Genomic DNA, 25,117 nt, shown 5'->3' with positions numbered 1-25,117 from the left:
AGCCACAAGTGTGCTGGAGCCATGTATTCAGGCCCAAAAGACGACTAAAGCGCTCGATGCCGCGAGATAGCGTCGGTAAAATGCCGCTAATCCAGACTAACAACCCGGACGTTCTCAGCAAGGAAAAAAGAGCATGAAAGTCTTTCTTAGCCTGCTCTGACTGTCGACGTACTGTCTCGTTCGTCCCCACGTGGATAATGAGCCGAGATATGGATGATGGGTAGATTGTCAAGAACACCGAGCAAGATGTTCACTATGTCCATAACTTTGGCTCCGGGATAACAGCGGAAATAATGAGTATGTCTAATGATGCTGTCCCCAACTATAACGGTGGTTAGTGGGTGATGTGGAGAAGGAGCGCCAGACGACCCACCAGAGGACCCACGGCCTCCGGGGAGAGAACCCCGACCCCGTCACCCAGAAGGATGCTGTCGGGGGTGGGTGGTAGCCACGGGCACCGGTGAGTGTCGCCGCGGGCACCGGTGAGTTCGCCGGTGAGGCGGCCCACTCGTGTATCGGGACACTGCGTCCTTCAGTAGCCCGACGCGCGAGCGGTCGGTCGGTCGGTCGGTCGGACCACGACTTACCCACTCCGGAACTCCTGGCAGAGATCATCGCTGTGGGTGGTGGGGGATCCGAATGAGTACCTGGGTCGGAAGCAGCAGTAGACGTCTCTGACCGCGGAAGCGCGGTAATTGGAGCAGGAGAATTATATGATTTGCCAGTGGGGCAAATCGGTTTTTCAGTACCAGTTGGGGTCGGCGGGGTGGTTTTCTGCTCCTCCTGCCGCAGGACACCGCCTCAACCCAGGTGGCACCGTGCACTGGTGTTGAGCAGGATGACCCCGGACAGGTAGCTGGATCCCAACTCACCGTGTCCATCAGGGGAGCCTCGGTCGTCTCCGTTGCCATCGCCGTAAGGGCCCCGCTAGAGATGACGCTATTCATGACGACGGCAGAGAGTTGGGGGAATCGGGTCGTGAAAGAAGAGACGATTGACTCTTTTTTCCAGAGTTCTTCTGACAGGCAGCTAACATCCTCTCTCAGGTCAGCAATTGTTTTGTTTGCTTTTTCCAGCAAGCTGTCCGAGTTGTCGCCGTTGTCGCTGTGATGGGGTGGCATTTTGCACTAGCCCCAGGCTAGGCTATTGTCGATGTGCGTATGCTAGCGGTATGCTAGCTATTCGGCACACGGGCAGGAGCGAGTCCCTGTCCCGTCCCTGTCTGTCTCAACAGCCGTCCGTCACTGTCATGAATACCGCGAGGCATGTCTTAATATATAATATATTGACAAGTACAATATAAATCATGCTGGGCAGTACTTAATTTCAAGTCAGCAGTGCAATCTTGCTGTTGGAAGGATCCAAACCTCCAATCTAACGCAATATATCGCACATCTGCCTGTCCAAATCTGTGTGTACTTCTCAATCACTACAGATTGTCAAAGCTACTAAAAACTTTTAGTCGTCTAAACTAATCTAGATATTTACACTAAACAAAGTACCGGCGTTTGTAATAAAAAGGTGACGCAGCCTACTGCTATGGTCGAACGCATGGGATTGTAGAATAGGTTACTATTTTTTAACATAAAGGCTGAACTCCTCTATATACAATCACAGCCATTTGCAAAAAAAAGAGGAATGAGCCCTAAAGCCTCTGAAGCCTTGTGGTATGGTTTCCAAGTTGACAGCAGGCAGTGTTTCACTTCTCAGAAAGCGAGCCACTTAATGTGTACTGTAGTGTATACTATGGCTGAAGGATTAATTGCATTTGCAATATAATTGCGATTTGACATAACGCGATTTTGTAATTACAGAGACTGCGATATGATGGGACACTACTGCATTGAGAAGTAGAGGCGATATAAGGGGGAGGAGGAGAGGGGGCTGAAGGGGGGCTTTGAGAGCAGGTTGACTGCAGGCTGAAACGCTTGCTTTGAGTAGGTCTCTGTCCCACAAGACATTGAGGCGAGTATCTATGTCATTCTTGTCATTCTTTTTCGCATCGCAAGTTTAAAAAAAACTCCCCGTGTGTGGGGAAAAAAACCCTCACCGTGTGTTTTGTCATGTTTTGGCTACGGTAGAGCGCATGTGTTTGGAAGTGTCTGATAGCTCAGATGTGTGCCACCCATGTATTTTTATTTTATTTTCTATGTGATGCCCATTTCCAAGAAAAGGGTAGACTTCGATTTATGGATTGATGGTTCAAAACCTAGGAAAAAAGTAGCGTCTTATAGTACGGAAAATACCGTGACATCAGTGAATACTATATATCAGAGGTGGGCATTCATCAGCGCTTTAGTCCATCTGTGAGTTCTCGTCAGTATTTCAGGCCCACCATCCAAGTCAGCCAAACGGAGTTGAGAACGGACTTACCAGTATAAATAAAATAGTGGTGTATACCTTTCAGTCCCCCAGACCTCAATTACATGTGTCCCATATTTTTTTATTTCAATCAAGCTATCAATATCAATCTATAAAATGTCTTCAAACATTACTGTGCATAATAATTTGGAACAACAAAAAACAAAAAAAATGTATTATTTTTTGAATACTGTTTTCATTACATTTGTTTAAAAATATTCAAATTCTTTTCTAACAATTGATGACTTGAAAATTTGCATAGCTGTGATTGGTCGTTACATGAGCCCTGAATAGGTGTGATGTCATTTTCAGTCGACAGAAGTGACAAAATGGCCGCCCCCAGAGATGGTTAGGGTTAGGGTACAAATGGGTGGATTAATTATTCCACAAATGCAATATTTACCAGAATGCCTTGTTTCAACTAGTGTCACTGACTCGTTCGTGAACGTTCTGCCATTTCCCGTTAACCAAGGATTCAGTGAGTGAGCGTACTGTACTGCCATTCTCGTTCATACATTACAGCTGTATATACATTATAACGTTTTTGATAGTAATATTAATTATAATACAAACGCACAAATTACAATTACTGCAACATCAGGGTGAGCACAATAGGTAATTTTTGTTTTTTTAAACTCACTTCATGCGTGACGGAGGAGAGGTGACGTGTTCGTGTGTGGGTGGGCTGTGTGTTTCTTTGGAGGTGGGGAGGGGGGCGAACGATTCGGTGAATGAATCTTTTGAACGGTTCTTATTGATGAATTGATTGTAATGATTCAGTTCACTGAAAAGAACTGTCATGCCCATCACTACTTGGCAGATCCATATTACCCAGGGACATTCATTTAAAAGATAGGGGAAGAAGCACATTCCCAAAATATGTGGAAATGGTTGGCCTCACCATCACCGCATCTCCAAGACGTATCTCCTGTTTTGTGATATTTCTTCTGTGCTGTTGTTACAAAAAATCTCATTGTGTTCTTCCAGCAAAATTTACGCCAGATGCTTGACCCAGTCGTAGTCCACAGTGTTTGACATACAGTATATGTCCATTCCTCTCCTGTGATAGTAATCCTCCTTTCCCTTTTCCACTTCTCCTTCACAATGTGTGCCCCCCTCCTTACCTACCTGGATGATATCATACAGTTTAGAAATTATCTTGATCGGGGGAATTGATTTTAATAATGACATAAATGTTTGTAAAAACCTCCAAATCTGAGACCATGGTTCCTCAGTCGGAAAAGGGCGGAGTGCCCTCTCCAGGTCAGAAATGAGATTCTGCCCCAAGTGGAGATGTTCAAGTATCTTGGGGTCTTGTTCGCGAGTGAGGGTGGGATGGAACGGGAGATAGACAGGCGGATCGGTGCAGCATCTGCTGTGATGCGGACTCTGTATTGGTCTGTCGTGGTGAAGAAGGAGCTGAGCCGAAAGGCAAAGCTCTTGATTTACCGGTTAATCTACGTTCCTACCCTCACCTATGGTCATGAGCCGTGGGTCATGATCGAAAGAACAAGCTCTCGGATGCAAGCGTCCGAAATGTGTTTCCTCCACAGGGTGTCCGGGCTCATGAATGAAGCTGCCAGTTTCCTCCTCGCTCCAAAAGTGTACCTTTGTGCTGCGTCTCTGAGCTTGTTTACCACTGCTTGTGTATTTGCGATGGGTGTCGTGCCAAACCACGCACTTCCGCATTAGGGGTGTAACGGTTTTTGTATTCGTCCCGTACTGTCTTCACGGTTCAGTGCACACACGGTTCGGTGCACACGCGGTTCGGTGCACACAGTCACGCGACAAATACGTCTGATGCGGGGGGAAAAAAAGTCAAGCGACCTGAAACCAAGCGACCGCCACATTTGTTGTTCGGCGAAGAAATAGATAACAAATGTTGAAGAAAAATGGCGAGTGCAGGAGAAAGCATAGAGCTACAGGAGCAGTCTGCAGTATAAAAATCAGCCGTTTGTATAGTGCAGTGTTTTTCAAACTTTTGGGAGTCAAGGCACATTTATTTCATTGAAAAAATCCTGCGGCACACCACCATCTGAAATTGAAAAAAAACGCTTATTTTAACAATATAAGTGTTATATAAACATTTTTTAACATTGAAGAATGACGTTACATTATAACGTCCTGAATAGGAATTAAATAAACACAAAGAAAATAGTATTTTATAATGTTTCATATTGATACTTAATCAGTGTGAAACATGGGCCTGTTTGGATAAACATGCGTCACTAATTCGCTTGTCTCTAAACAAAGACAATTAGCTACCTGCTGCTGCTGCTACCACCTACTGGTATGGAAGAGTACTACAATGTAGTAACTACATGATTACGTTGCCAGGCGCTAGACCGCACAGGCACACAAATTAGATCATTTCCCGCGGCACACCTGACAATATCTTGCGGCACCAGAGTTTGAAAAACACTGGTATAGTGTATTGTGTATATATATAGTATATATATATTTTGGCTTCCATACGGCGGCGATAGAGTGCCAGGTTGCGAGCGGGGGCGCGAACAAGAACTGTGTCAGCGTTGTTCGACCTACGTGCGATATGTTGCAGGTAACACTTCAAACATGCTAACACATGTAAGACGGCATCACTCCGATACAGTTACCGGGGGTCGAAAAAAGAATTCCGCTCAACACCAACAATTTATCCCTGCTATTTTTAAGCCGCGTGGAGATGTGAAAGCAGACAGAGCCAAGGATATTATTAGCAATTGGCATATACATAGCAACATCTATGCACCTATATGCTTCAGTTGAGGAGCCGGGCTTCAAACTTTTGTCAAACGTGCTGGAGCCCCGTTACAATGTTCCATCCCGGGCGCATATTAGTAATTCACTGTCATATACAATCGCACAAGAGCTGTGGTGGAGCATGAGTTACTAGTTGGCAAGTGCTACCTGACTTTATCTGCAACCTCATTCTATCCATACAACTAAGGGTGTTTTCCTGTGTTTGATCTTATTAGGGCCCGAGCAGCAATCGCTGCGAGGTCCCTATTGTTTCTGTAGAAATTATTATTTTTCTTCCGACAGAATGATCGGATTTTTGAACCCCTAAACATGCACGAAAACTCACCAAACTTTGCAGTCTCATCGGGCCTGGCGAAAATGTTGATATTTTAAAGTCGCCGTAAACGACGCAAACGAAATGGCTCTGTAGCGCCACCTAGAGTAGGAAAACAAAATAGAATTCCAGGCCTACGAAAATTGGCAGGCACGTGTAGCACCCCGAGATGTACAAAAAAGTCCCTTGCAGCCATAGTCTAAAGTGTACAGGAAGTGACCTATGAATTTTTGAATGTCCAATTTTGGACCATTTTTGCACATTTACAGGGTGCATACTTTTGCACCCATGTCCCAGAGGTTTATTCCAATTGACTTCAAACTTCGGCTGTATCATCTTAAGACCTGTGGCAACAACTGGAAAAAATCTTTAAGTTTTCGAGGGCGGGGGCATCAAATTTGGCGTAATTTTTTTCGTTCACCATACAGGAGAAAAACCTTAATAACTCCCCTGCACATGCTCCAAAAAATCTGAAATTTCACCTGTACGTAAAGAGTCGCGACCTGAAGACATCTATATGATAATATTCCATTATACGTATAGCGCCACATAGTGGCGAAAAAACCCCAACATTTTTTACATTTCTATTTACTGCACGGAGCCCGTTGAACAAATCCGACTGAAAAACCCTCAGGAAAGGCCTTAAGACGTTGATCTTGCTCTACGCCGAATATTGTGGCTTTTCGGTGAAGGGCGTGGCCATGACGGTGCCGCAAAGTCTGATTATTAAACGTGACAATAAATAGTTTTATCTTGACCCAGATCATCCAAACTTCTCGAAATTTTTCATATTTGATGATAGCCAAGGACTGAAGACATCTACAAACTTATTTTTCATCGTAGTGGTAGCACCAACTAGTGGCTGACGGAAATATATGTTTTTTTTCTTTGTTTTTATCCTAGCATGTTAACCGGGTCCACCTCATCTTTGCTCGGAACAGTGTTTACGATTTCCTAATATTAAAATACAAAATTTGTGATATTTCGCGAAAAGCTGTTGCCATGGCAACATGCAGTTCACCAAAAAAACAACGCTCATTTTGAGGGTCTGAACATGCTCGAAATCTCACGAAACGTTGCACATACATCAGGCCTGGCGAAATCATCAATATTTTACAATTGTTTTGTGCAATTTGAAAGAAAAAAATGGCTCACTACCGCCCCCTAGAAAATTTTAAAAATTCAATTGTACTTTTTAACTAGATTGACGAACATTTGGTGGTATATGTAACAGTTCAAGTCCTACAAAAAAGTCTCTTGGAGCCATATGCTAAACCAAACAGGAAGTCGGACATTTTGAATTAAGTTTGAAGTGTGAATTTGCTCTGATTACAATAGCTGCTGGAACTTGACCCACATGATAATTTCTTCTAAAACACTACTGACATTTGATAAAAGTTGAATCCTGAAGACATCTCCGAACTTATTTTTCATCATAGTGGTAGCGCCGCCTACTGGCTAAAGGAAGTACATGTTTTATTCTTTGACCTTATTCTCCTCGCAGGTTAACCAGGTCGACCTCAGAATTGCTCGGAAGACTCTGTAGACCTTCCTGATGTTAAAATACGATATTTGTGATTTTTCGTTAAAAGCTGTCGCCATGGCAACGGGCAGTTCGCAAATAAAACTACGCTGATTTTGACGGTCTAAACATGCATAAAATCTCACGAAACTTTGCATACACGTTAGGCCTGGTGAAATCATCTTTTTTTTTTGTTTGTTTTAGGTCGCAAATGTTTAAAAAATGGCTCGCTAGCACCCCCTAGAACTTTTTTATAAATCAGGCCCAGTAGTACCTATGTCTACGAAAATTTTGTGATATATCTAGGAGTCAAGATCTACAAAAAGTCTCTTGGAGCCATGTGCTAAACAGGAAGTCCGCCATTTTGAATTTACTTTACAATTCGGCATCACATTGACTTTAAAAGCAGCTGTAATGTGATCCACATGATAATATCTTGTCAAAATTTCACACATTTGATGAGTCTACACCTGAAGACATCTACGAACTAACTTTTCATCGCAGTTGGAGCGCCACCTACTGGCTAACTAAAGAACATCTTTTATTCTTTCATGTTTTTCTCCTGGCAGGTTAGCCAGATCGCCCTCATATTTGCTCAGAGTGTTTTAGGACTTAATAATGTTAAAACATGAAATTTGAGATTTTTTGCAAAAAGCTGTTGCCATGGTAACGCCCAGTTTGCCAATAAAACAATGCTGATTTGGAGAATGTAAACATGCACGAAAACTCATGAAACTTTGTACACAATTGTGCAATCTTTAAAAGATAGCTCGCTACCGCCCCCTAGAATAAGTTTAAAAAGCGTCCCCGTTTGTACGCTTCACCTACATCTACGAAGATTTGGTAGTATATGAACCAGGAAGAGACCTACAAAAAAGCCTCTTGGAGCCATATGCTAAACCTAAGAGCAAGTCCGCCATTTTGAATTTAGTTTAAAGTTTGGACTCACATTGACTACAAAAGCTGCTTTAATTTGATTCACGTGATAATTCCGACTATTCATTTCCGATGTGCGAGCATCCCGACGTGCCGGTACCCAACGTTGCCAGGGGTGCGAGGGCCCTTTATAGCTGCTTGCAGCTCTAGTTGTGTGAAGGCGAAGGCCTTCACACATATGTTATTGTACGCCTTCAACTTTATTATTTTTATAGATTATATTTTATCCCTCACACTTATTCGGCGTTCTACTTCCACAGTTTTCACCCGATTCTCGCCATTCCAACTTTAATGGATTCCAAAAATTCACGGCTTCCGGGGGTCCGTTTGTTTTCCCCCCTAACATTTATGGTTCCCCCCAAATTCCCTGTTTTTTACCCCAAAAAACCCATTCATTTCCAATGGCAAATTCAAAGTTCTACTACTTCCACATACTTCATCCGATTCACCCTGTTCGAATTTCAAATTATTCGAAAAATTCATGCCATTGGAATTTTTTTTGGCCCCTAATATTTACGGTTCCCCAAAATTCACAATTTTTCACCCCCAAAAACTCCATTCATTTCCAATGGGACATTCAACACTTCCCCATCTGCTGCGCTAGTTCGATTCCCGCTCAAGGAGGCCATTCAACTTAATTTAGCTCATTCAACTTCATTTAGCTCATTCAACTTCATTCAGCTCATTCAACTCACATTACACATCACACACAATTCCTACTTCCCCAAAATTCAAATCATTCAACCTTAAAAAAAACAATTACAAAATTCACCATTCATCCCCAAAGGCACATTCAACACTTGACAATTAAACCATTCCAATTTAAAATTAACAACATTCATCTCATTCAACTCACATTCCACATGACCCACAATTCCTACCTCCCAAAAATTCAAATTATTCAACATTTAAACACATTAAAAAAAAAAAATCCCAATGGCACATTCACAACATTCAGCTCATTCAACTCACAATTCCATATTGGAGGCAGCATGGCTCAGTAGTAAAGTGGTCGTTTCCCAACCAGGAGGTTGTGGGATCGATCCCTACCCATTCCCTCATTGTTTCACTTGTTTTTTCCTGGCTTCCTTCTGTCATAGTTTCCTTGCTTCCTTTTTTCTTGCTTCCCTTCAGCAATTTTCTATATCATTCGAGGTCATTCAACCTCATTCAGTATCATTCCAACAAAAATTCAAATGATTGAACCTTAAACCCATTAAAAAATTAATTCCCAATGTCACACTCACAACATTCAGCTCATACAACTCACATTCTCACCTTGGAGGCAGCATGGCTCAGTGGTAGAGTGGTCATTTCCCAACTGGAGGTTGTGGGCTCGATTCCCGGCCATTCCTTCCTTGTTTCACTTTTTTTCCTGAGTTTGTTCTTTAATGTTTTATTTGCTTCCTCTTTTCTTGCTTTCCTTCAGCATTTTTGTATATTATTCGAGGTCATTCTTCTTCATTCAACTTAATTCAATATCATTCCAATTCCGCAGCTTTTATTCAGCGTCTTCACACAGAATTTCTCCAGAAATTGCATTCTCTAGTTATTATTATTATTATTATTATTATTTTTTTTTTTTATAAACAACCCTAATGCACAAGTTTTTATTCTATTTTATGCTTTTATAACGCGGAAGGTTTTTTGCTTTATAGCAAATTGAAAAATTGAATTGTAACTTGCTCTCTGTTAAAACTAACTATGCATTTGAGACTTATTGCTGTACCGAACCCGTACCGAACCGTGACCCCCATACCGAGGTATGTACCGAACCGTGACTTTTGTGAACCGTTACACCCCTATTCTGCATTCAGCACATCCTGTTCCACAAAGACCAGCATTCCTTGCAGTTGAGCATGCGCAGAGTGTCTCGATAGTGTCTGCGCGCCGGCAGTATCTTTGCCTTTTTCGCCCTCCTCTCCTCCTCCTTCTTCATCCATTTCTCAACAGTAATGCTAAGTACAGCATCTTATGCTTTTTATTTCAATGTATTTTCATTTTTTTATACAAAGTAGTTTGACGTAAATTTCAACTTTAACGGTAAAATCCGACATAAGCGGAAATTTGTGTTACATCGGCAGTGTAGGAAGGGAACTGGTTCGTAAAATGAGTGTGTGTGTATCCATCCATTCATGTTTAGATGTTTAGTATTTTTATAAGCTCCGTTCCCGTCCTCCCTTTTTCCATAAGCCCATTTTCTTCCCGGATTATAATCAAGAATATGTTTTTCAGGGAGAAAATCTAGACCTGGCCATCAGCAAGGAAGAGGTTGTTGTGTTAATCGGGGAGGGCGTGTGTGCTGTTAAGACACTTACGAGAAACCATTTGTACTGCGAACCACCACCTCATCAGCCTGCATCGGGAACTAATGGCAAGAAACGTGAGGGTTCTGACAACCTGCCCGAATTCACTGTGAGTCCTCCATAAAATCCTTACTTTGATTATACTTCAAATACTTATGAAAATCACATCCCCTGTCAAGTAGGGACATTTGATATCATTCGCCTCTGAAGGTATAATTACTGTTTTATGTTTACCAGGTCCATATGGGAAACTTAAACTTCTCCCTGGGTAAGGTTCAGTATGACAATCTTAGCCTGGCCACCTTTCCCCTGGAGGCGCAGATTGGAGTTGGAGTTGGGGCATCCATTGTGGCACTCATTGTCCTTATCATCGTACTTGTATACAGGTTTGTAGTTCAATTGGCAGAAGGCAGCTATAACATATGAAGTACTGTACATACGAGAGCGATTGAGTCACTATTTTTATGATTGACTTGTGACTTGACAAAAAAAAAAGACGACTCCACTTGGACTTAGGAGTTTCAGACATGGTAATTGACTTCACTTGAGAAATGACAGACATCAATTGCTGTTCATTGTCTACGTTCTGTTTAAAGATCATATATAAAATTCATGATACAACATGTCAGTACAGTATGTGAGCGCATGCTGGAAAGGGCACAACCTCTCGTATCAGACAACGACGGTATGTCGGCTGGAGCGGGAAGAGTGCGAAGACTCAGCATTACTGAGTAAAGCATTACTCAGCTGTAAATACTGTACGCACTTATGTGTATGTAGTGCAAATCACAGATAACATCAAAGTTTGTCATTTGAAAACCCTGGAAGCGTTCTGCCCAGTGAATATGTGTCAAATTATTACAATACTCGTGAACTCTGTCAGTAGTTAGCTAAAGTTGGCTTGATACAGTGTTAGCGATGGGTATGGATGAGATTTTATAGCTACTTCTACTCTTAACGGTACTGCTTCTCGATCGGGTGCCTTAATAGTATTCTTATCTGTACTTTTTTGTTTAGAACACCAAAACAAAAATATTGGAACTCACACTTTGTAAACGTACTTGTCTTGCGACTTCAATGACATTCATGTAAAATGAATAAATACAAATACATTTTTTTAAATCACTGTAATACTGTTAAAATTATCTAAAAAATATTTAGTGTAAAAGGAAACTTGTGTAGAGCAGCAAGGCTGGACCCACAGTTGGGTTACAAAAAAGACGTCTGTGAGGTGACATGCACATTTTCTTGATGTTTGTTAAAACCTCACCTGTTTTCTGAAGCTGAGCCATGCTTGGTCGTTATCTGAGCCCTGAGCATCTGTGATGTCATTTTCGGTTGACAGAAGTGACAAAATGGCCGCCACATGAGATGACTAAAAACAGGTGGATTTTGCTGCTCAAATTTATTCCACAAACGCAGTTTAATCAGAATGCCGTGTTTAGACTACTGGGCCTGCACGGATCATATTCTTGAAAAAAATATGTTTGGTTTCACTTGCACTTCAAGCTCGCTTGTGTTTCCTTCTGACATTTGAATGAGTTATTACACTTGTGTCACCGTGCATTGAGCAATGACGTTGCGACGTCATTTCTCTGTCCCTCTCCAGCCTCCAGACATAACCACTCAAACCAAGAATAACCAAACCTTTACATTAGTGCAACGTTTACATGAGTGGAAATCATTTAGTCATGCCTAAAGTGTGAAAGAGTTATTTTCGGAGCAGCAGCGCGAGCCCAGTGTAAATGTACCACCTTGCGCTGTGTGCGTGTACATTTTTAAAACCCGCTTACATGATCTAATAAAAGTGCTTGAATCTTGGATCTTCGTCCCGAGTCTGTATTGAGTAACGACAGTAACAGAAAAGCTTTCGGGGTCACAGAGATACCATTCAAAACAATTAAGGCAATGAGGAGCATTCGTCATAAAGCCCGCCCAGCTGTTAGGTTCGTGCCAAAAATCGAAAGCAAAAGTCTTGGGAGCGTAAACGAGAAACAAGGGAAAGTAAACGAGAAAGGACGTAGCGTAACCGAAAAATCAGGGAGCCTAAACAAGAAATTATCATCGAGAGCCAAAAAGTTTACTCGCAAAATCTTTTGGGTCACAAATCTGATTCCATAGGAAAGCAGTGTCTGTCCCTGAAGTGAACAAATGTTTTGCACTTTCTTTTCTCACTGGCTATATAAAAAAGCCAAGCCTTGCGTAGTACTGGATTGTGGATGAAGAGGAAGCCAGGGTGTTGCTTTAACATATCGGACACGGTGTTCAACTTGATCGTCTCCCAGGAAACGGTCACGCAAACTACATGGAAAATTTTTACAATCCTATCAGGCTGTATCAGTGTTTACTGAGAGCATGCATGGATGTGGAACCCTTAAAAAAAAAAAAAAAAACGGGGAGCACTAATCACCGACCTGACAAAGTGGCCCGGCATACCAACAGAGTTATGGTTTTAGCGTGGCAGGACAAGCAATTACTGAGGATGATAACCTGCCATTAAAACGAAATGAAGACTGTGCAAGTGTGGAGAATAGTCAAAAATAAAAAAAAGATTCCCATGGAGAAGCATTGTTGACTAGAACAGCCACATGAATGGGGTAGATAAATGGAACCAAAATATTTCCGACTACCCTTTCATGTGAAAGTCACTGAAGTGGTCCAAGAAATTTTCCATAACACCGGTGCATTCCATTACTTCCCAACCATGTACCGAACAGACAGCAGATACGTAAAGACAGCAAGGGTGAAAAGGTTCTGTCTGCAAGGCCCAAATCTGTGATATTTAAACTGCAAAATGATTCTGAAGTGGTGCTGAATTGGAGTGCATTATCTTGTGTCATACTTACTGGTTATATAAATTGTCCAATAATACCCACATTTGAACTTATTGGTCTCTCTTGATCAATACGAGATACTGCAGGTAAGACTGCCTTAATACACTAACTTGACTTGTCGTGGGACTTGACGTGACTTGAGAGATAACCTACGACTAGACTTGCTCAAGACATAATAATGACCTGGAACTTGCTTGAGACTTGAAAGTGAAGAATTGAGGCACATGATTTAGTGCTTGTAAATATATTTATTGGTTATGATGAAATGTGATTTAAAATGTTATTTTCATTTCTAAAACTAATTTCCCCGTAATTTTTGTCATTCAATTGCCATCTAATAATCGTCATTGAAGTTTATAATCTAAGTGGTGATGTCAGGCCAGGCAAATCTCAGGCCTTGTTTCCATTTAGCTTTAACCCTGACTTGTACCACATAGTGAAGTGAACCAACTTGAGTCAACTTGACTCGAGTTCTATTATTCCCTTGGAAACTTGCTTTGCCCTCTTGTCTCTATCCACTCTTCTCTTTGTCAGGAGAAAGAGCAAGCAGGCTTTAAGAGACTACAAAAAGGTTCAAATCCAACTTGAAAACCTTGAAACCAGTGTGAGGGACCGTTGCAAGAAGGAGTTCACAGGTAAGGCCATCGAAGGAGTCACGTTAGAAGAAAAGGGCAAACACTGTATTGTGTTTTGCACTTGAAACATACAATGTTCCCCGCTATATCGTGGTTCATCGTTCGCCCCACTGCTATATAGCAATTTCTTTTGTGGAACATGTCTTTGTCTCCGTTGATGAAATATAGTCTGACCTTTCACTCCTGCCCACGTCTTCTGACCCAGACCTGATGACAGAGATGATGGACATGTCAAGTGACCTAGTTGGCTCTGGCATCCCTTTCCTTGATTACCGGATGTATGCCGAACGCATTTTCTTCCCCGGCCACCGAGAGTCACCACTGAGGCGAGACCTGGACGTTCAGGAGTGTCGCAGGCAGACAGTGGAGCAGGGTCTGGTGCAGCTATCGAACCTTCTCAACAGTAAACTCTTCCTGACTAAGGTACTGCAAGCAGCATCACTAGCTATATGGTGAGCAAACTTTATTTGACATAATATTTAAATCACTTTTCTGCCAAGTTCATTCATACCCTGGAAAGCCAGCGGACTTTCTCTCCCCGAGATCGTGCCTATGTTGCCTCTTTACTTACGGTGGCGCTGCATGGCAAACTGGAATACTTTACTGATATCCTCAAAACCCTCTTGAATGACCTTGTAGAGCAGTATGTGGCCAAGAACCCCAAACTGATGCTGCGGAGGTAAGATAAGTGAGAGGGAGTTTGTAAATTCAAGCCGTCATTAAGATGCTTTTTCAAAGTTTCTGAGTTTTTTCCATCTTCTACAGAACTGAGACTGTGGTGGAGAAGCTGCTGACCAACTGGATGTCCATCTGTCTCTATGCTTTCCTCAGAGTCAGTCAAAGTCTTCATTTTTTAACTTCGGACATGGCGTAGCGCTAAGGGAATTTTGTAGAGTCAATACCTAAGAATAAGAAGGCCTTTATTGATCCCACAGTAGGGACATTTTTAGCGTTACAGCAGCAAAGATATAGGTCACACAGAGACAGCGGCACAATGTAGCCATTAATGTATAACATTAACAGCGAACATTCAGAATATGTGACTATGTGTATATACACATGTATATACACACCAACATACATCTACATATAAAGTATGAAGAAACACTAATTTTAGCCTGTACATAGTACAGAGGAAAAATACTGTAAGTAAGTGACAGTGCTGCAGTTCTGCAGTGAAATATAAGGAACAGCATCGGATAAAAATAAAAATACAGTAGTGGAGAATGTTGAGTATTGCACAATATAAGCTCAGGTGCAGGACTGCACAATTGCACTAATGTCCGCCAGTTTGTCGAGAGTACCCAATGTTCTTGTTAAACAGTCTGACAGCAGCAGGCAAACAAGGGTGTAACAGTCTGTCACTGAAGGAGCTGTGGAGTGCTGTTAGAGTGCCCTGGAGGGGGTGGGCCGGGTTGTCCAGCATTGATGACAGTTTAGCCATCATCCTCCTGTCCCCCACTGAGTCCACCGAGTCCAGGGAACAGCCCAGTCTTGACCAGTTTGTCCAGCCTCTTTTTGTCCCGGGCTGAGACATCGCCTGCCCAGGAGACCACTCCCTGGAAAATGACCGATGCAACCACCGAGTCATAAAAGTTCCTGAGGAGTGTCCCCTGAACCCTAAAAGACCTTAGTCTCCTTAGTAGGAAGAGTCTGCTCTGACCCTTCCTATAGAGCACACATGTCAAAGACAAGGCCCGCGGGCCACATCCGGCCCGCGAGAAGTTTTTCTACGGCCCCTGAGGTGATATTGATTTATTATTAGAACCGGCCCGCAGATCGCAGCAAGCCGGCGCGTGTAGCAGATGTGATCAGGTCCTTCGCGCCGGCCGGTGATAATATTGTAACGTCTTCCGAGAATACATCATCAGACGTAGTTTTACTTTTTTACACAACGCTAAGTGACCTTTTTTTTTTTTATCTTGTACTCAACAAATACTGCAATTAAAATACAAACTAAAATGAATAAAAACTCAACTAAAACAAAGCATTTTAGAAAAAATAAAAATAAAAAACCTGCTCCAAAAAGTAATTAAAAGTAACTGAATTAAAAAACAAAAGTCAGTCACAGGTGTCAAACTCAAGGCCCAGGGGCCAGATCTGGCCCTCCACATCATTTTATGTGACCCGCAAAGGCAAATTATATGTATTGATTTCATGATTCTTGCTATAATGCCAAAATTGCAAATCGTCTTGACTTTTTTTTTTTTTTAATTATAAATTGCACGTATGTTCAGTTACCAATCCCCCTTTTAAAATAATATATGGTAATAACATTTGAACAATAAGTGTTTACCGGCCTCTGATTTCAAAACTAGTTATCCATCAATTTGTTGTGCATATGTAACATGAGGCAATAATAGATTTATTTGAGTTATATATTGAGGTAATATTCAAATGGCCTTCCGAAGGCAACCATAACTACGGCCCGCAACAAAAATTAGTTTGGTCCATGGTCAAAGTGACATAACATCTAACTATACTGAAAAATCCAAAACAGTTATAACTGGCTCGTAGTGAGTGTATTGCCAGACAGAATTAATCTGCCCTGAACATTTTGTACAGTAATAAAAATGTAAAAAACCCCAAAAATGCTCCTGTAGCTGTGTTCTTTTCCACGTGATGATTGTTAAACAACATAATCGTAGTAACAACCAATTATCTCTATTACGTTCCACTGGTATTGTTGTTTGGCCTCGTTTGCGCTTTATGAAGTGCTGTTGTTCATATCATTTTTAAACGAAGCATAATAACATCTGTCTTTCTGTTTACAGGATTCTGCAGGCGAGTGTCTTTACATGCTTTTCAGGGCAATAAAGCACCAGGTAGACAAAGGACCGGTTGATGCTGTAACGGGCAAGGCCAAATACACACTCAATGACAACCGCCTGCTGCGAGAAGACGTGGAGTACAAGACCTTGGTCAGCAGGAACCATGCTATTTTATGTTTCTTTTTAAAGTGGAAGTCAACCCCCGCCCAAAAATTCTTGGCAATAATATTTTCTCTGCATCTTCACTAGTCTAAACACGGCATTCTGATTAATATTTCGTTTGTGGAATATGAGTTAATCGGTAAAATCCACCTGTTTTTAGCCATCTCAGGGGGCGGCCATTTTGTCACTTGTGTCGGCCATTTTGTCACTTGTGTCGACTGAAAATGACATCACAGTTGTTCAGGACTCGGGGAACGACCCATCACGGTTCCGCTTTAAGCAGTAAAATCCACCCAGTTTTGTCCATCTGAGGAGGTGGCCATTTTGCCAATCATGGCTCAGCTTCAGAAAACAGGTGAACTGTGATTGATCGTTAACTGAGTCCTGATCAACTGTGATGTCATTTTCAGTCAACAGAAGTGATAAAATGGCTGGCCCCTGAGATGGCTAAAAACAGGTGGATTCATTTATATTCCACGAATGAAATATGAATCAGAATGACATGTTTCAACTAGTGGGCCTGCATAAATCATATTCTGGAAAGAAATGTTTGGGTTGACTTCCCCTTTTAACTCATATTGTACAAAGGAAATATGAATCAGAATGCCATGTTTCGACAAGTGGGCCTTGCATAGAAAATATTCTAGGAATATTAAGAAAATTTGTGGGTCGACTCTTCTTTAAAGTTTCCTCAGCATGCACGTCTGTAGAAATGTGTGGATTTCAATCTGATTTTGCTGTTTTTGCAGACACTTAATGTGCTGGTGCAGGGTGGAGGAGTGAATGAGTGCCAGCCGTTACCTTCAAAAGTGCTAGACTGTGACACCATCACACAGGTGAAAGAGAAGCTACTGGATCAGGTGTACAAAGGCACCTCTTTCTCTTACCGACCACATACAGACTCATTGGACCTGGGTGAGAATACACTGCCTTATCCATGCATATTCTGCGTTCCGAATGGATTCTAAAATGTACACGGGATTCTTTTTGGGTTTGTTCCATATTGTATACCTTTCTGCCTTCAGAAATGCTCAAATTCTTTGTGGTGTGGATTTAACAAAGTCCTTGAAACACTGCCCCTGATCATGGTCCATATTATACATACATGATAGTATCACGCAATTGTTATATATTTGTTGACTCCACATCCATAGTGTGAATCTCACATTTCACCAAATACCAAACTAAGATCTGGTAATGGTGGGCGCCAGATACACTGAACACATTGTTTCTAAGTAACTAATACCGATGTCAGACGACACAAAGTACCTCGATTTTGACCCGACAGACGCGTCGCATCCAAACGTAGTGTGTTGTGGCTGATTTTGAGTTGTCTTGAAATGTCGTGGCCCGTGTAGTGTGACATACTAAACGATTAGTCATCTGGCAAAGGTCTGGCATGTCAGAACTTTTGTTCGTCTTGCCGCATAGAGTATGGTGGGATTTTTGTTTTTTTAATTAAAAAGAAACCTGCATGTGCTGAACAATGAGTATGCAGGGGTTGACTGCACACCTCATGAATTGGCTGGTTTCTCAGCACATTGATACAATCTCTACAATCTCTATAATCTCACACCCTTTCAAAGCATGCCAGACTTGACCGAGATTGCCACTCCCACTCCTGACCCACGCTGGCTCAGACTTCTCTGTAAGCATTCATGTGTCGGCCTGTTTAAGGGTACCATCATTTCTTTATACAGAGCTTTATTACTCTAACGTTCCTGATTTGGGAATATTTCGACACATTAATTACGTATACTCCTGATCAAAATCTTAAGACCAGTTAAAAAATTGCAAGAATTTGCATTTTGCACTGTTGTATCTTAAGAAGATTCTAAGAAGAGTTTCAAAATGCAAAAAGAAGAAATGGGAACAAGAGACCAAATGTTTTGAGCATGCAATTTATTGAAAAGAACAATTTAACTGAAATAGGCTGTTCATCAGCTGATCAAAAGTTTAATACCATAGCTCCAAAGCCCCCTAAAACAGAATTTAAAGTCTCCAAATCAGACTCAGTAATGAGTAGCTCCACCAATTATTGTTGATCACTTCAAAAATTTGTGTTGGCATGCTTGATACGAGTGATTCCAAAAGGCTTATAGGAATGTTGCTCCAAGTGGTGAAGATGTTTTCACGAAGGATATCCACTGTCTGGAACTGATGTCCATTTTTGTAAACTTCCCTTGCCATCCATGCCCAAATGTTCTCAATTGGATTTTGATCAGGGCGACATGCAGGATGATCCAAAAGAGTGATGTTATTCTCCTGAAAAAAATCCTTTGTCAGACGGGCATTGTGAATTGCAGCATTGTCCTGCTGAAAAACCCAGTCATCACCACACAGACAAGGGCCCTCAGTCATGAGGGATGCCCGCTGCAACATCTCCTCGTAGCCAGCTGCTGTTTGACGCCCCTGCACAACCTGGAGCTCCATTGTTCCATTGAAGGAAAAAGTACCCCAGATCATGATGGCGCCCCCTCCGCTGTGCCGTGTTGAAAAAATCTCAGGCGGCATCTCTTTGTCATGCCAGTAGCGTTGGAAGGTTATTTTTTTTCTCATCAGAGAATAAAACTTTCTTCCAACTTTGAACGTCCCATGTTTGGTGCTCCCTTGCAAAGGCCAAACGGGCAATTCTGTGGCGTAGAAGGAGACGTGGCCTTTGAAGACGTTTTTTGTTTTTGAAGCCGTTCCATTGCAGATGCCGTCTGATGGTTATTTGACTGCAGTCAGCACCAGTAATGGCCTTAATTTGGGATGAGGATCGTCCCGTGTCTTGACAGCCCTTCGGATCCTCCGGCTCAGTGCCGGTGAGATTTTTTGGGGTCTTGGGTCTTTTTTGTTCCATAAACCTCAGGATCTTTTAAGAAATGCAAAATGACTGTCTTACTGCGTCCAACCTCAGCAGCGATGGCACGCTGTGAGAGGCCTTGTCTATGAAGCTCAACAATCCTGCCACGTTCGAAGGCAGTGAGTTTTTTTTTTTGCTTTTCCCATCAAGAGGTCTTGACAGTGTGATTACTTGACAGAAAATGACATGGAATCCTAATTCTTGCACAGATTTGGGCTTTTAAAGGATGTGGTCTTAAACTTTTGATCAGCTGATGAACAGCCTATTTCAGTAAAATTGTTCTTTTCAATAAATTGCATGCTCAAAACATTTGGTCTCTTGTTCCCATTTCTTCTTTTTACATTTTGGAACTCTACTTAGAACCTTCTTAACAGTGCAAAATGCAAATTCTTGCAATTTTTTTGACTGGTCTTAAGATTTTGTATATACACATTCATATGTACATTACGTGCATGTGTGCAATACGTGCGCCCATGCGTGTGTGCATGTGTGACCAAATGTTCTTTTTTTCTTCTTCTTTTCTCCATTTTCATGTCAGAAAAACATCTACCAATTACACTACTGTAATAGATTTTTAAATTCATTTGTGGATCAATATTTTAAGCATTATTCACGATTGTACTCACACTGAGCTGTTTGTGTTATCGTTTAGAGTGGAGGTCTGGTGTTGCCGGTCACCTCATTTTATCAGATGAAGACTTAACATCGGTGGTCCAGGGCAATTGGAAACGTCTCAACACTCTGCAGCACTACAAGGTCAGACACCGATATGCTTCATCGCAACTGAGAATGTACTACCAAATGTGTGTTAAAGTGATAAACATTTATACTCACGTTATATTTTGTGCTGTACTTCAGGTCCCAGATGGTGCAACTGTAGCTCTGGTCCCTCGGCACACTAAACACATTCACCATGACAACCACGACTATGTGGCTGGAGAGAGTGAGTGCGCTTTTTAGTCCAGATTGACCTCTGCATATATGAATGCATACAGTCCAGTGAAAGAAGTATTTGTCCCCTTCCTGATTTCTCTTTTGTTTTGTTTCGGGGGGTGTATTTCTCATACTTTAATGTTTCATATCATCATTCCAATTTTAATTCTGTACCTTGCTGTTTTACAAAGACAACCCACGTAACCTGGGCCAATTATTGTCACTGATATTCGACATTTCCATGCATTTCGTAATCTTTTTTTTTTTTTAATCCAGCAGCAGATAAAATATTCTTTAACTCTTTTTTTATGTACTTAAAGGGGAAGTCAACCCAAACATAGTTTTTTCAAAAATGTCTTCTATGCAGGCACACTAGTCGAAACAAGGCATTTTGATTAATATTGTACTGAACAGATTCTCAGGGCTCAGGTAACGACCAATCACGGCAGATCTGTTTTCTGAAGCTGAGCCGTGATTATTCGTTACCTGAGCCCTGGGTAGTTGTCATTTTCAGTTTTATTATTATTATTATTATTATTATTATTATTATTTTTACTCAAACAAAGTTTCAGTTATTAAAATATTGGAAAACTTTATTTACTGTAGAAAACTTTAGGGATTTGTTTATTGTTTATTTTCTGTAGAATTTGCTGAAAAACCGACTTAGTGAACCTGTTTCAAATACAAGACGAGCCCTATCACAAATACCAAAGATACATTTACACCCCCCTTACAAATGTTTATAACCCCCTTACAAATGTTTATAACTGCCTATAGTAATAGTTTAAACTGCAAATATGCTGCAAACTACTATACCAAAACACTTAAGCTTGCTTCATGTTTCAAGTGGGATTGAATTATAGTCAAATATAAAGTCAATGGACTATATGCAAAGAGTGATTGTGATGTATTTCCATTAAAATCTCATACGGTCACTTCACTTCAGAGAATTTCTATCAATATTCAACATTTTTTTTTTTTGTCATCTGTGTGTGGGTGCATGTATTCGTCATGACATCAAAGAAGAGAAGAGAGAGAATAGCACATCAAGCTATCATTGCCGTGTGCCTGCCGCGATATACAGGTTCTTTGCAGTGTAACAGATACTTCAGGTTACATCACATTAACAGTCCGCTCAGCTGAAGTCTCCCTGGCACTGGAAATTTTGGTGCATTGTGGCATTGAACGTGGAAGTGCTGTGTGCATACAGTCCTTACTGTTAACTCAAAACAACTATACAGATTCATGAAAGTGACCCTGGTCAGGTTTGAAAAAAATTGAACTGAGCCATTCAGACTGTCATAAGAAAATCACATCCAGGTCACATATGGGCAAAAAATTCAGGGTTGGGTCTCATTAGCCTGCAGACTGAATGCAGCTGAAGGCTTTTTTGTACTCTTTCTATCATGCTCTAAGTTGCCATAAGATGGCACCAAAGCCTAGTAGTAATTTGTGTCAAGGAAGCATGTTGAAGTGATATTTCCCGGCTGAAGCTAAATTCTTATGGGGAAGTTATGGAGCATCTTCTCTGAATGTGGAAAAAAAGCAGAATTTGAAACAGTTTGACTGTGACAGAAACGCCAATGTTGGAGGACGCAGATGAAGGCGGTGTGAGACTCTGGCATCTGGTGAAGGCCAGCGAAGAGCCTGAGCTGCCCAAACATCGCAGAGGCAGTCTGAGGGAACGAGAGAGGGCCAAGGCCATACCAGAGATCTACCTGACCCGCCTGCTTTCCATGAAGGTACACACAGGCGGCCACACACATCCTCCAGGGATTCCATAAATGTATGCGGCCCTTCTGGTGTTGACATGACATTTCTCCATTTAAAGGAGAAGTCAACCCAAACATTTTTTTCAAGAATATGTTCTATACATGCCCACTAGTTGAAACGAGGCATTCTGATTCATATTGCGTTTGTGTAATGTGAGAAATCCACCTGTTTTTAGCCATCTCGGGGGGCGGCCATTTTGTCACTTCTGTCGGCTGAAAACAACATCACAGTTGCTCAGAGCTCAGCTAACGACCAATCATGGCTCAGCTTCAGAAAACAGGTGAGTTCAAGGGGTTACCTGAGCCCTGAGCAACTGTGATTTCATTTTCAGTCGACAGTAGTGACAAAATGGGTGTATTTTGCTGCTTAACTCATATTCCACAAACGTAATATTAATCAGATTGCTTTCTTTCAACTGGGGGGCCTGCATAGAACATATTCTTGAAAATTAAATGTTTGGGTTGACTTCCTCTTTAAGTAATACACATGATTGTATCAGCAAGTTCTTTCATTCGAGAACAGGAGTGCCCAAGTCCGGTCCTCGAGGGACTTGGGCACCCCTGTGCTAGAAGATCAGAGCAAATTGTCCTTCAAGATGATTGACATAACAGACCCACATGTTTTTTATAAATATAGGTAAATGTAATAAATATAAACTAGAGAATGCAATTTCTGGAGAAATTGCGTGTGAAGGCGAAGGAAGCTGAATGAAAACTACGGAATGCGTTGAAATAAAGTTGAATGTAGTTGAATGAAGTTGTATGATACTGCATTAAGTTGAATGATACTGAATTAAGTTGAATGATACTGAATTAAGTTGAATGATTCTGAATTAAGTGGAATGAAGTTGAATGAAAAGTAAGTAATTGAAATGAAGTAGAAATACTTACCCCCCATGAGCCGTCACCTGATCGTGGTGGAGGGGTTTGCGCGCCCCAATGATCCTAAGAGCTAAGTTGTCTGGGGCTTTATGCTCCTGGTAGGGTCACCCATGGTAAACAGGTCCTAGGTGAGGGACCAGACTAAGCACGGCTCAAAATGACCCCTTATGAAGAATAAAATGAATGGATCACGTGTTCCCTCGGTGGACAAGAGGGTAGCCTCCCTCCGCCTGAGGGTGGGGGGGGACGGGTCCTGACTATTGTTTGTGCTTATGCACCAAATAGCAGTGCAGAGTACCCACCCTTTTTGGAGTCCTTGGAGGGTGTGCTGGGCGCTCCACCTGGGGACTCCATCGTTCTGCTGCTGGGGGACTGCTGGGGGACTTCAATACTCACGTGCGCAATGACAGTGAGACCTGGAGAGGTGTGATTTGGAGGAACGGCCCCCCCGATGTGAACCCGAGCGGTGTTCGGTTACAGGACTACTGTGCTCATCACAAATTGTCCAGAACGAATACCATGTTCAAACATAAGGGTGTCCATATGTGCACTTGGCACCAGGATACCCTAGGCCGCAGTTTGATGATTGACTTTGTAGTAGTATCATCGGATTTGCGGCCGCATGTTTTGGACACTCGTGTGAAGAGAGTGGCGGAGCTGTCAATTGATCACCATCTGGTGGTGAGTTGGCTCTGATGGTGGGGGAAGATGCCGGTCCGACCTGGCAGACCCAAACGTATTGTGAGGGTTTGCTGGGAATGTCTGGCAGAATCCCCTGTCAGAAGGAGTTTCAACTCCCACCTCCGGCAGAACTTTTCCGACGTCCCGGGGGAGGCGGGGGACATCGAGTCTGAGTGGACCATGTTTCGTGCCTCCATTGTTGAGGCGGCCGATTGGAGCTGTGGCCGCAAGGTGGTCGGTGCCTGTCGTGGCGGCAATCCCCGAACCCGCTGGTGGACACCAGCGGTAAGGGATGCTGTCCGGCTGAAGAAGGAGTCCTATCGGGCCTTTTTGGCCTGCAGGACTCCGGAGGCAGCTGATAGGTACCGGCCGGCCAAGCGGAATGAAGCTCTGGCGGTTGCTGAGGCAAAAACTCAGGTGTGGGAGGAGTTCGGGGAGGCCATGGAAAATGACTTCCGGACGGCTTTGAGGAAATCCTGGTCCACCATCCGGCATCTCAGGAAAGGGAAGCAGTGCACCATTAACAGTATAATGGAGATGGGGTGCTGCTGACCTCAACTCGGGACGTTGTGGGTCGGTGGGAGAATACTTCGAAGACTTCCTCAATTCCACCGACACGCCTCCACTGAGGAAGCAGATCCTGGAGACTCTGAGGTGGGCTCTTCTATCTCTGGGGTTGAAGTAATTGAGGTAGTCAAAAAGCTCCTCAGTGGCAAAGCCCCGGGGGTGGATGATATCTGCCCGGATTTCATAAAGGCTCTGGATGTCGAGGGGCTGTGATGGTTGACACTTCTCTATAACATCGCATGGACATCGGGGACAGTGCCTCTGGATTGGCAGACCGGGGTGGTGGTCCCCCTTTTTAAGAAGGGGGACCGGAGGGTGTGCTCCAATTACAGAGGGATCACACCCCTCAGCCTCCCCGGCAAGGTCTATTTAGGGGTGCTGGAGAGGAGGGTCGGTCGGAAGGTCGAATCTTGGTTTCAGGAGGAGCAATGTGGTTTTCGTCCCGGCCGTTGAACAGTGGACCAGCTCTACACCCTCAGCAGAGTCCTCGAGGGTGCATGGGAGTTCGCCCAACCAGTCTACATGTGTTTTGTGGACATGGAGAAGGCGTTCGACCATGTCCCTTGGGGAGTTCTGTGGGGGGTGTTTCGGGAGTACAGGGTACCGAGCCCCCTGATAAGGGCTGTCCGGTCCCTGTACCACCGATGTCAGAGTTTGGTCCGCATTGCCGGCAGTAAGTAGGATTCGTTTCCAGTGAGGGTTGGACTCCGCCAAGGCTGCCCTTTGTCACCGATTCTGTTCATAACTTCTATGGACAGAATTTCTAGGCGCAGCCGAGGTGTCGAGGGGGTCCGGTTTGGTGGACTCAGTATTGCATCTCTGCTTTTTGCAGAT

The 25,117-nt window shown here is 42.7% G+C and overlaps 1 protein-coding gene across 1 annotated transcript in view; it reads left to right on the top strand.

Moving 5' to 3' along the window:
* The window catches only part of plxnb1b (plexin b1b), a 167,441-nt gene that overhangs the window by 130,236 nt on the left and 12,088 nt on the right, over positions 1 to 25,117 (top strand). The window contains exons 22-32 of the mRNA XM_086039802.1: positions 10,128 to 10,307; positions 10,436 to 10,584; positions 13,567 to 13,667; positions 13,873 to 14,090; positions 14,168 to 14,346; positions 14,433 to 14,499; positions 16,442 to 16,588; positions 17,350 to 17,515; positions 20,101 to 20,204; positions 20,307 to 20,391; positions 21,957 to 22,123. Coding sequence (XP_085895928.1) covers positions 10,128 to 10,307; positions 10,436 to 10,584; positions 13,567 to 13,667; positions 13,873 to 14,090; positions 14,168 to 14,346; positions 14,433 to 14,499; positions 16,442 to 16,588; positions 17,350 to 17,515; positions 20,101 to 20,204; positions 20,307 to 20,391; positions 21,957 to 22,123 — 1,563 coding nt within the window. The remainder of the gene's footprint in view (positions 1 to 10,127; positions 10,308 to 10,435; positions 10,585 to 13,566; positions 13,668 to 13,872; positions 14,091 to 14,167; positions 14,347 to 14,432; positions 14,500 to 16,441; positions 16,589 to 17,349; positions 17,516 to 20,100; positions 20,205 to 20,306; positions 20,392 to 21,956; positions 22,124 to 25,117) is intronic.

This window comes from Filicampus tigris, chromosome 9 (assembly GCF_054856515.1).
Source record: "Filicampus tigris isolate MCC_2025a chromosome 9, RoL_Ftig_1.0, whole genome shotgun sequence".
Classification (NCBI taxonomy): Eukaryota; Metazoa; Chordata; class Actinopteri; order Syngnathiformes; family Syngnathidae; genus Filicampus; species Filicampus tigris.
Note: the sequence above shows the minus strand (reverse complement) of the source record. Positions and strands in the feature narration are given on the sequence as shown.